General features: G+C 38.9%; 1 protein-coding gene across 3 annotated transcripts in view; it reads right to left on the reverse strand.

Moving 5' to 3' along the window:
- Nucleotides 1-780: 780 nt before the first annotated feature.
- LOC114656195 (coenzyme Q-binding protein COQ10 homolog B, mitochondrial-like) overlaps nt 781-12,812 on the reverse strand; it is a 44,901-nt gene continuing 32,869 nt past the window's right edge. For 2 of the 3 annotated variants that reach the window (XM_051931056.1, XM_028807653.2), the window contains 2 exons: nt 3,582-3,683; nt 1,176-1,962 (listed from right to left, as the gene is read on the reverse strand). In XM_051931056.1, coding sequence (XP_051787016.1) covers nt 1,795-1,962; nt 3,582-3,683 — 270 coding nt within the window. In that variant the 3' untranslated portion in view covers nt 1,176-1,794. Of the gene's footprint in view, nt 868-1,175; nt 1,963-3,581; nt 3,684-12,812 lie in introns of those variants that run through there. The other variant, XR_007935672.1, reaches the window with a different exon arrangement.

The following is a 12,812-nucleotide window of genomic DNA, read 5'->3' on the forward strand; positions in this document are numbered from 1 at the left end:
GTAAAGCACTTTGAGCTACATCGCTTTTATAAAAGTGTACTAGAGTTATGTTGTGTAGGACTGGATGTTACTATCCCTCAATCGCATATCTGAGATATGCTGCCTAGACTCTGCAAGCTCATCTTCTGCACTGTTTTAGCCATTGATGATGCAAAAAGCATCCGTTCCAATGTTGTTCCTCAGTGGAACTACAACATACAGACTTTGCAGGATGGTCGAGTAATGGTAAATTCTAGGTAATCATATGGTAACTTCTCTCCTCGAAATTTTGCTACAGCATCTCCAGAGGGATCAGCGGTTATTCCCAGCGTCCCAGGCTCACCCCCTAGATGCCATACAATTAAGTTAGAAATAAAGGCTGTTGTTGTTCTCTGCAATACAAACTGCTTCTTCGCATAGAACCTGAACACCACAGTGCAGTCCTTGTTGCACACATACCTCACGGTTCTGATCTTCTACCTACATGTCAACTACAGCTCTCTTTCTAAACTGATCCTATCTTTAAATCAGTTAAGAGAGTTGCACCTTTGCCATGTAATTACTATAGTTCAAACACCTTTTAGCTGCAGGTTGATAATGTCTAAGCTTTACAATAATAATGTGCACATAATGCGCCCATGAGGTTGTTTCTACTGTAATACACATAACCAAGTACATGTTTGTTCCCATTATACTTATGGAGTGATGCCTACATAATTTCTGCCCTCTTCCATTCATTTCCAGATAACAGACTTTTTTTACTTAACTTTTACAGTTAGCTTACCTCAAGCAGCAGGAGAAGTGAGCAGCTGCATAGGGGGCTTGGGTGGTCCTCTCCTGGAATTGGACTAACGTGTACTGGGAAATCTCTTTTGCCTTCAGGAGTGGCTGTCAGATGAGTAAAATAAGAAAATCTACAAGATATACAAACTGAACTGATCACTGTCAAGGTAAATTTGAAACAATAAACTAGTCCGCAACTTATGTTGCACAGAATGCTCTATTTGAAATGCCTCAATAAAACCTGAACCATCTCAATGAATTTCCTTGAAGAACAAGTGTACCAAATTTTAGCCCACTGAGAACGGAGCTGTTTTGTGCGAACAGAAAGATGGACAGACAGGGTGACCGCAGCAACTGCTTTTCAGATTATATGCAGAAGCACGTAAAAATGTGTACTAGAGAGCAAAACTTTATTTTAAAAAAGTTATTTATTCAAAAATACTTGCAACCAAACTTGTACATGTTGGCCCAAAAGTTACACAATTGGTACAGTGAAATAAAATGCTAAATGTGAATAATTTCCCAAGTATAAAAGAAAAAACAACTGTAGTAATGCACTTCTTTTAAAAACAAACATCCATCACACACAATCTACAATTGCTTCAAAAAAGTTCAAATCAGTACCTAATCTCGGTACTTACTTTTGAGGCTGGTGCAATCAACATGCACCAAAGAGTACAGACCTTATCAGATCAGTAAAGAACGACCATTTTTGATGCCTCTCACTTCATTGTCACTCTGGTATCACAAGTGCCTATTGATATCTCACAAGTGTATTTCAAAGATGACAAACTTCTGGCCATACTATCTTTTTTGGAAATGCTTTAGAATAAATATTGTACTCTGAAGCTTCCCCTTTCCATTTGTTTAATACAAGAGTGATTTGGAGAGGAATTATCTCAGAGGATTAGGATAATAGATGGTGACACAGCAGAACACACACCTTTGGGAGTGCTGGCTTGCAGTCAAAAACCCACGAGTTAGCTGATCTTGAAATTCCAGTGGTGATTTGAACATCCACATTCTCTTCAGCTATGTGTGGTGCACTTCATGGAACATTAACTCATGGGGGATCTGGGTTTCTGGACCATGCTTCTTATCTGCATGCTTCTCAAATGCTGATACCATCTGCTTTACGATGTCGTCAAAAAACATTGTTGCCAGTTGAGAATGAAACAGTGAGCGAAACTCAAAAGAAACCTCAAGATGGAGAAAAAGAAAAAAAAAAAAAACTTTTGTGAGATTAATACTTGATGAAAGCAAATACAAATTGCTATATCATTTCACAGAGTTTTTAAAAAAAAATGCAAAGTGGTATGTTACAATACACGTGTAGAGAAATACACTAACAATTTAAAGTTTCAGTTTGTTATTTAAAGGATAAATTCAGTGTTTTTCAAGTCAAAATTATTTCCTTACAATCATATTATTAGTTCAAATTATAAAAAGGCAAGGAGAGCAGGCTAATTATTTTTTTAAATTTATAAAATATGCTTCACTTTAGAACACAATTTTATGTGGCAAATTAATATATACTGTGATTGTGAAGAAAAAACTCTGACTTGAAAAATACCAAACTAATTCTTTAAATTTTATAGTATTACCTATAAAACACTATCAAGGCGACCTCTGCTGAATGGATGCTGAAGTGTTTCCAGCGTTTTTAATAATTTCTAAGCTGAGCAGATCTTTCTGCCGAACAGTCAGAATGCTGTTGCAATATTGTGGACTCAAACAAAACATGGCAACCAAAGAACAAGGTATTTCTCATTTGGATCACCCACCATGGTGTCTTGTTCAGTGCTTAATAATCTTTAAAACTTTGCTATCAGCTCATTAAGCTGTCCTTGCCTCCACTCCAGAACACTTATGTCTATGCTGCTCATACCATATTCACCAGTTAAGACAGCAGCAATTTTTCTGTGCCAGGAATTTTGTAACAGTGTTTTGGAAAACACTGAGTTGCACTGTCAGTCAAAGCACATTTCAAGCCATCGGTGACATGGGGGTTTGGGTGCTGATGGCGTGATGCCTACATAATGCGGGTACTCAGTATTAGACTTCAATCACCGCTGGGATGATGTTCCCCTAGGTGTTCAGAGCAAGTGTCCATTCAGTTACATAAATGGTGCCCCTCTTTGTACAAACAAGGGCACCTTTTATATAACTTAAGGGGTGCACACCTGGACACAGTCGTTGAAGTCTAGTAAGATTACTTGTGTGGCACTTATGAAATGCACAGTCTGTAAATTCCACGGTATATACAGAGGAGGGTATGCGATCCCCTTCTGTGTCCACAACATGCTCCCCTTCAGTTACACCTTTGTGGCCTGTGCGTGTACATGATACAGACTTTTTGGAGTGCATGCTTTGTGGTGTCCAGTGTATGCAGACCTTAAGTTTCACAAATGGCTCTCCTAATGGATTGACTGGCTCAAGCTGCAATCACCATTCTGAGTGTTTGTGGAAACCCCATGCCACCCCCAGCAAGATGCCATCCTAGGTGCCTTCCTATGTTGACCATACCTAAATTTGCCACTGTTGAGCTATGCACTCCATCCACTATATTGGAGTTTGAACTATAATTGGTTATAAAATACCAAAAATAAAGTATAACCTTAGCATAATAAAAAGCATATGAGTGATATTGATAACTGCTGAGCATTTGGTGGTCTCTTAAACTGCTATTATGGTGCCATTGTGCTTTGAAAATTACTGAAACAATCAAGAACCCGATAAGAAAGCCATTCCTCTCAGAACACAAATAAAATAAAATATTTTAGGAGAACATTCCAGTAGATCAGCAGAAGTTCACTTACAGAGAAGTCAAGGATGCAAGTTCTGGGATACCCCGGGACACCTGGGCTGAATCGCCAGGTTATTTCCAGATGGTTAAAGAGTTTACCATCAGTACAGGATGCCTGTGAAGAGAAGAAGGCAAGCAAAACTGTTTTATGAATTTATGAACAATTCACATAATCTAACTAAAAATGTATGTTATTATGCAAATCGTAAAAAAGAGAGACATTTGTCTTATAAAAGAGCACATAATCAAACAGGTCATTTGGATTATAAAAATGCTTGATATAAAAATAAACTGTTAACATCATCTAAAACAAAGCACATTTTGACTATCCAACACAGCTGACTGCACACATTTTTAAATGTTCATTGTAAACTAAAATGGTATCACCCTACTTACAGTTAGACTTCGCTCCTCCTGCTCCCAGAAGTGCACTGGGCAGCAACATTATCTCTCCATTTGTCCCAGTCTATTACCATGATCTTTGCCTCATACCAGGTCAAGCCCATCTCCTTCACGTCATTTATTACTATCTTTTTCCATGTCATTTTTAAGTCATCCTCTTTTTACTCTCAGTGGAATCTATTCCCATGCAGTCTTGGGGTGTCTTCCTTCTGTAATTCTCAAGATGTGATGCAGTATTCTTAGTTGTCTCGGTTTCACCATATCACTTAAGTCACTGTTGGTCCATTCTTTGCAATATTAACTCATTGGTAATTCTGACTATCCAGTTCACTTCCATCAACCTAAGTAAGCATCTCTTCTTGGACACATCTAATTTATAAGCGATGCCTCTTGTCATTCTCCAGGTTACACTAATATAAATTGCCATGGGTATGACTAAGGAATTGAACAGCTGCATCTTATTTTTAACATCTTAGCCTCTGAAATTATGCCAAAATGAAGAAAAATGTTGCCCTTATTTCATTAATCCAAATAAACACCATTGCAGAATAAGACCCACTAGGCTAAAGAGACAAAATTTTATACTAGGGATAACCTGAATTAATCTCCAGTAAACAGACAGACGAAATATTGATCCGTGTTGCTTTGTCAGGTTTACTACAGCTGGGCAATAAAAATAACTGACACATGTCCTGGGTAAAAAACCTAGCTGTTAAAGCTTCTGAATCCCAATCTAAGTAGAAAGGTGTAACCCACACATTCTTTTTCATAATGTAAGTTTCATGGAGGAAGGTCAGACACCCAGGCTGGGATGGAGGATGATTTCTTGCCTGGACAGGAGGCCATAATGGATGGACCAAGCGGACATGGGTGTTGGGGGCAGTTTGTTCCCCCACATGGCAGGTGGCAGTGTTCCTCAGGGCCCAGCCCAGGCAGAACATCTGCAGAGAATGCTGAGATTTGGAGTTTGGAAACGCAACCCTGTCAGGGTCTTTGGGTGCTGCCAGAGGGTCCTGTCAGGGGAGGACTGCCCTGGTTTCCGTACAATCCAGAACTGCACCAGATGACTTGTGCGTGATACCAGGAACAGTTCCAGGGTGTAATTCAAAGTAAGCCTGTGGCCTTATCTCGGATGTGCCAGAGTCGGGAGGCAGGGGGTGACTCACTTAGAGGAAGGAAGGAGGGAGGAAATTGATTACTTATTGTATTTGATATTGCTCTTTTGTCTGTTAATTATTACAAACATGTTGCTGGCAAATAAATACATTTATTTAAACCCAGAATTGTGTTGGGCAATGCTGTATTTGAGGTTTCTTCTGGTTGCAAACACTTGGTCCCTGACAATCAAAACTGGGTGCTAAATCTACATACACAAAAGTGGTTGATGGTCCTGTAATGTTAATAGAGAAATCGTAAGATCCCATGCTGAGCCATGGGAGTAGAAATGGGGGCAGAATACTCGAAACTGAGCTCCATTTATCTTGGAATATCTTAAATACTTTAAGCAAACGTGGGACAGCAGTTTCATGATCATCTTTTTTTTGCTTACATATTTATGTTTATAATAAGTAAGTGTCCCATTTCTAAAACCCCACTTTTTAACTAATTAATTTGTATTTTTAAAAGGAATGCAACTTACTCACTTTCATTTAAGTCTAATGTTCAGAAATACACTCCAATGAGAAAAGTACTCAGATATATTTGTTGCTGTCACCTTATGAAAAGTCTTTTTCATTATTAACTTTACCAAAAATCAAGTAAAATATCAAAGCAGACAATTCCCCTATGAATTGCAAATGAGGCCACTCAGTTATTGGTTTAAATCAAGTAGCTGCCAGTTTAAGGTACCCACTGTGGTGCATTAAGATCATCTCCCTCTCCATCTTTTGTTCATCAGCCTTAACTTTATTTAGAACTACCAGTGGAACCTCGGTTTACGAACGTCTCGGTATACGTACAACTCGGTTTACGACCAAAAAGTTCGCCAAACTTTTGCCTCGGTTCACGACCAAACACTCGGTTTACGAACAAGCCAGGTTCCCTTTCGGTTTGTTGATGCTCATTCTCTCCCTGTGCATTTCCTGTGCAGCGAGCGAGAGAGAGCACGCGCACGCGCACACGCACACGCACACACACACACACACACACACACACAGAGAGAGGCAGCGCAAGAGACAGAGGGCTGTACACACACACACACACAGGAACACGCGCGAGAGAGGCGTGTGCGCACACACACAGGAGCGCTCTAGACAGACACACTGTGAGCTGCAAAGCTGATCGCACCCCCAGAGAATACAGACGCCCCTGGGAAAACCCCTAAGAAACATGGACAGACTACCTTCACATTCCTCCTTTCCCTTCTTGCCGGCTCTGTCGCGTAATATGCCTCTCGTGCGGTGCTCCGCCTTCTTAAAAAGCCTGCACGGGCTTCTTTCAGTTTGTTAAATTGGTTGCTTGCTTCTCCTTCTTTCTCTCTCAGACAATCTGTGCTCCTGGCAGAGCTGTCATCTCTGACTTGTCATGGAGCACGTTTAAACTGTTGAAAAGAGACAAATGTTTGTTTGCAGTGCTTTGAATAAAGTTCCTTTTTTTCTACAACCTCCTGTGTCTCTGTGCAAATCTGTGACCCAAGCGTGACAATACACACAGGCGCTCCAGGCTCGCAAAAGAGAGACGCACGCACACACAGGCGGGGGAGAGAGAGAGGCGTGAGCTACAGAGACACACACAGGTGCTCCAGGCTCGCAAAAGAGAGACGCACGCACACACACACACACAGGCTGGGGGGGTAGGAGAGAGACGCGCGCACACACACAGGAGCGCTCCAGGCCCGCAAAAGTGAGACGCACGCACACACACACAGAGCGATTGAGGGACGCATAAGTTAGAGAAGGCTTGTTTTTGTTTTCAGTTATGTTTCCGGTGATCGGTTCGTAGCCTGCATTGTTGCAGTGTTACTTTTCTTGGTGGTTTATTAAATTACGGATTTTTCAAATGTTCCTTTTTTCCCCCTGTGCTTAAAACTCATTAAAAAAAGTGTTTTTAGCGAGAGCGGTTCCTAGCACTATAGCGCGAACTATTGCAGTGTTAGTTTTCTCTGTTGTTAAAGGTTTTCTCAGTGTTATTCAATGTTTTTACATTTAGTTTACCATTACGCTGTGCATTCTATGGTATAATTAACTATATTTGTGCTTAAAAACTGAAAAAATGTATATACTTACATACAGTTTCTACGGTCTGGAACGGATTAATTGTATTTACATACAATCCTATGGAAGAAATTGCTTCGGTTCACGACCAACTCGGTTTACGACCAGAGTTGTGGAACGAATTATGGTCGTAAACCGAGGTTCCACTGTATTTGGAAAACACTAATGCAATAACCTCTGCTCAGCAGTAAAGATTGATTAACCTGTATATAAATATTAAATATAAATCCACTGCATCCAATAAACAGTGTCATCTCTAGACAGAGGAGCAGCTTCAGCGACAGACTGAGGAGATCGTTCCTCCCCCAAACTATGCGACTTTTCAATTCCACCCGGGGGGTAAACGTTAACATTATATAAAGTTATTGTCTGTTTTTACCTGCATTATTATCAATCTTTAATTTAATATTGTTTTTTGTATCAGTAAGGTGTTGCTGGAGTATGTGAATTTCCCCTTGGGATTAATAAAATATCTATCTATCTATCTATCACTAACAAGCAATACAAAAGTACAGTAAGACTAAAATTAGACAATGGGTTTCTTAATAGACGCAAAGAATGTCATTGACTGACAAGCAAAAACTGTTACAAGGCTTCTCTAACAATAAATTTGTGGTTCAATGAGTGGGGTCTCCAGGAAATCCTTAGTCAGTCTATCACATGAAAGTGACAAAAGCAAAGAACAAGTTTCTAACAGACAGCTTTCTTAGAATTCTCTGTATCCCATTTCAGAGACTTCTAGACATACAAATGTAGCCGCTGCAAATTTTAGATGATGCACAATCTTTATAAAAATGAAAATTTGCAACACCTGTTAGATACATCTCTAAACAACATTCTTCAGTAATCTGTTAACTTTAATACTATATTCCTTGTAACAAAAGCAAAGGAATCTTGACCAAAAACACAATGCCTAGAACCTAAACAAAACTCACCTAAGCTTACAGACCATCTTCCTTTGTAAATGTGGACATTACACTAGTGAACAAGGCACTTGCAAACTGTGTGAGGGAAAAGTACTGCCATTCATCATTTCACATGATCAGACCAGGTTTATCAAAACAGAATGGTACCACCTTTTTTTTTTTTTTTTTTTTTAGCAGTGTTGGTAGTACCAAATAAAAGTCAGCACCACACTAATGAGTGACTATAAGTGGATGTTTTACTTTGGAAGGCACAATAATATGTGATAAAAGCATGAGTAAAAACTACACATGAAATGATTCACAGTATTAACACACTGCCTTAACAGCAGAAGTCAGGTTTGGAAACACTTTGTGTTCAGGGTAGGAGAATTTCAGTGCATGATTGCCAGAGGTTGTGTCAGACAAAAATATGAGTTATAGTTGCATCTAAAAGGCACTTTCAAGAGTGGTGTGGAAGGCAGAAATAGTTAAATATGTTTATTCTAGCTGACATAAAATGTTTATCCAAAAATAGAAATATGGCAGCTATCAAGAGGGAAATTTAGAATACTAAACATTTGAAAAAATTGACAGTTTGACAGAGTGTCACACAGTAGAAGACAAAAACATAATTGCACATAGCAATGCTGAGAATGCCAAAGAAAATTTTTCCTAGGGGTCAAAGATAAAACATACATGACTCCAAAAAGCATTAGAAGGTACATCTACTTCTAACGATTCAGAAGACTGAAAGAGATTTTGAAAGATATACTTGGGTCAGACACCTAAGTAGTATCAGGGTCAAAATTCTCAAAACTGAAAATTCAACCACAGCTAATGAATGCGTACAATTCTTGACTAAGACAGTTCCTCCATACAACAAAGACAGAATGGAAAACTATTTTCCATTCAGTACATTTATGATAGAAAGCTCATAGTCAGCATCTTATTTAGCAGTAACATGGGAGTCAAGGCTTATGCCACCAAGTGCAGGAATTATATGGAAAACTTAACAATATCCTCCACCTACAGAAATGATGAAACATCAGGGACTATCCAGCTGTTGAGGGTATACATGGATATTATGCTCGACTTTGGGACTTTTTTAAGGAACATAAGCACCAACTAAGAACTCTCCAGACAAATCAGGAGGAAGAAGTAAAGATTAATAAAACATCTGCCAAGACAAAACCACCATTACTCAGGGCATTGGGGAGAAAGTCAGAGGAGGCCATTACTAATACTTCTCAACATCTGAGTCACACTATAACCAAGACTAATTTTTTGTATGATACATTGCTTTGTGTAATGTGAACCACGTATCTTTCAGATACAACTCATCGTCTGAATGAACACCTGAAGTGCAACATAGCATGGATGTGGGACCTTACATATTTGGGAAATGAGTAACGTCGGAGGTGCAAGCCTTTGGCTTCTAGGACATAACCAAGCCCAGCACAGTGGGTGCTAAGGCAAACGTCTCCAGAGTCTCCTTTCTGTTGGACTATTGTTCAAGGTAGCTGGAATGTTGAGACGTTTTGCTATGCAGACTGGAAAACATTGCTTACCAGCAGTTTGACTAAGTCAGAATTTCTTGAAATTATTCTCATTTGGTTTAAACGGCTTTATGCATTCAGACAATCCATAAAACAAATAGGGAATGATCAACGGCAATGACACTGATTAAGTGCCCCTGAGATAGCAATGTCTACCAATATGCAAAATGAGGAACCATGTTAAAGCCGAGTATGTTTGAATTGAGCTATGGTTTGGCTTGTGATGAGTGAACTAAAAGATAACACTCAGGCTAAAGAAGAATTACACAGACAACATGGCCCATCCCTCATTCATACTCTGACATTGTGAGAAAGCAAAAAAATACAAAGATGCATTAAGAATAAACTGCCTGACAGCATGAAGACCTACCTCTCATCCAAAAATGAACCCCACTGAATATGCTGTTGTTTCCTGGTGACCCATGATAAGTGGTCCATGGCGTTGTGCAGTTTTTTTTCTTGTTTTATTAATTTTGTTCGAAAAAAAAAAAAAAAAAGAACTTTCCATGTAATCAAGTCTAACTTATACAACGAAGAAGAGAATATTACATAAAATCAAGTCAACCCCCACATGAGAGAAAGAGAGGAGAGTCAACAGCAAATCCGTATAAAAACAACAAAGAAGGGAGCATGTTCATTTCCCCGATGTAAATGCTTACAGTATTCTAAAATGTTATTAATAAGATCTTGCCATATTTTTAAAAAGTTCTGAAGAAATCCTCTATTGATTTTTTCCGATTTCAAATAGTATAAAACATCAGTCACACACGGACTTAACAGCAGATAAGCTAGGATTCTTCCAGTTAAACAAGATAAGTCTACATGCTAGTAGAGTGGTATAAGCAATTACAATCAATTTGTCTTTCTCCACTTTAAGCCCATCTGGGAATACACCAAACACAGTTGTTAATGGGTTAGGAATGATTGTGACACCAAGGCTGTCTGATTCAATCTGATTCAAATATTTTTGTCTAGAATAATGTTAATTTGTGCATGCCCAAAACATATGCCCCAGTGAGCCTGGAACTAGATTGCAACGTTCACAGTTTAAATGTTGGTCTGGATACATTTTGGGCAATTTTAAATGAAATAAATGTGCTTGACAAAAGATTTTAAGTTGAATGATTGAGTGCTTTGCGCATATGGAGCTAGAGGGTATCCTATGTATGGCTTCCTTCCACCACCTTTTTGAGATATTAAGTGAAAGATCCTTTCACCACTGTACCCTAGGATCTTTGAAATGAATATACTTTAATATATTATGGAGATGCTGTCCGAGTCTTTAAGACTAATCAATATTTCTTCTAGAACAGAAATAGGTTGGAGGTGTGGAAAATTGGGTAGGTTCCTTTTAATAAAGATTCTGATTTGAAAGTAGTGGAACAATTGTGTTGATGGGAAGTTGAATTTGAAGCACAATTGTTCACAAGATGCAAATAGAGATTTGTATATAAATAAAGTGTTTTATTCACAGATATTTTCCAGGCATTAAATACTGTAGGTCTGAGAAGGTAGAAAAAGGCGATTGTCATGCAAAGGTGCAACATATAAAAGCTTCTCTCCCTAAAAGTGCATCCTGCATCAGTTCCTTATTTTGAGTGATTGATGGGCAATTGGATTATTGGTAGTTTGATTATAATTTGTATTTACTGGGGCACAAAGCTGGGCATATAAATTAGTACAGTAGAATTTTATTTCTATTGCAGACCAGGCTTGTGTATATTCATCATTATGTGTCAATGTCCAGGGGCCTCATATAAAAATGGTACGCACAAAATTGCTGTGTACACCCATTTCCATGCTCACATTGCGATGATAAAAACTAAACTTGGCGTAAAAACATGCACATTTTCACTGCAGCCTCCACTCTTGCATACAAATTTTTCTGCTTGGTTTTGCAAACTAGCGGCACCCAGCATCAAAGCACTGCTACTGTTTCTGTGTGATCTCCCTCTCTTCAGATTTGCATCAGTGATACGGGATTTATCAAATACATCAAAATTAATTGCGTATCATTTACAAATTTAATTCACTTGATTGTAATAATTTTGTAACAATATAATGGTGCACAAAATGAACAAAGTATTTCAAATACCATAGCTGCTTTAGTGTTGTTACTCACTGTGCATCACTCAGAGAATTTTAATCCATTGTATGGGGGTGTGGTATCATAGCTGCACAGCAGCTGATTGGAAAACTTTACGGCGGGTTGTGTCGAGAGCCCGGAGGATTATCGGGATACAGTTTCCAGCCTTGGAGGACATTTATAGCATACACTGCCTAAGGAAAGCCACCAGCATCTGCATGGGTTCCACTCAGCCATGCTGCAGTCTATTTGAACTTCTCCAATCCAGCAAACGCTTCAGAGCCTTTCCTACTTGGACCTTGAGGCTCAGAAACAGTTTCATCCCAAGAGCTACAAATGCACTTCAATCAGTCCATTAAGTGCTCCGAGTAAAAACGGTTTGTACATAGAATTACAATTACCTCACTGTAAACTTGCACAACCTGAGCCACTTTATGAACCTTTTGCACTATCTGCACTGTATGTACATGTTTATTGTACTTATGCTTTCATACTGTATATTTTTCAGTACAGTAATCCCTCACTTATCGCGGGAGATAGGTTCCAAGGCCGACCGCGATAACTGAATTTCCGCGAAGTAGGGACACCATATTTATTTAATTATTGAACGTGTATTTGGACGTTTTTAAACCCTCCCTGTATTGTTTACAACCCACCCTTTATTAATAACAGGGACAACTGCTAAGCAATATGAAATTGGTAGATAAGTTTACACTTACTGTATAGCGAAGTACACGTAGCTATATATGACGTGATAATGGTGATGAATATGCTGTGCAGTAAAAACATTGTGATCGGCAGTTGCTGCCTCTGCTTCTTTTTCACACACAGCACAGTGTAAAGTAAACCGCTTTTATTAAAAGAATCAAAACAGTTGTCCAAAGTGCAGTAGAGCATTCAATAAATCTTTAAATAAATAATCCTTAAAACAGTTGTGAAGTGGAGGTTTAAAATACACAAGAATAACAATCCTTTAACACGAGGTTAAAACGTCAACAGAAAGCAGTCTTTAAAAACAGCATCAGCGTCTGACCTGCTTCTCCCATGCGGGCTCTGCAACAGGCGAGACGCTCTTAATGCAGC

The sequence above is a fragment of the Erpetoichthys calabaricus genome, chromosome 8 (assembly GCF_900747795.2).
Source record: "Erpetoichthys calabaricus chromosome 8, fErpCal1.3, whole genome shotgun sequence".
In the NCBI taxonomy this organism is placed as follows: domain Eukaryota; kingdom Metazoa; phylum Chordata; class Cladistia; order Polypteriformes; family Polypteridae; genus Erpetoichthys; species Erpetoichthys calabaricus.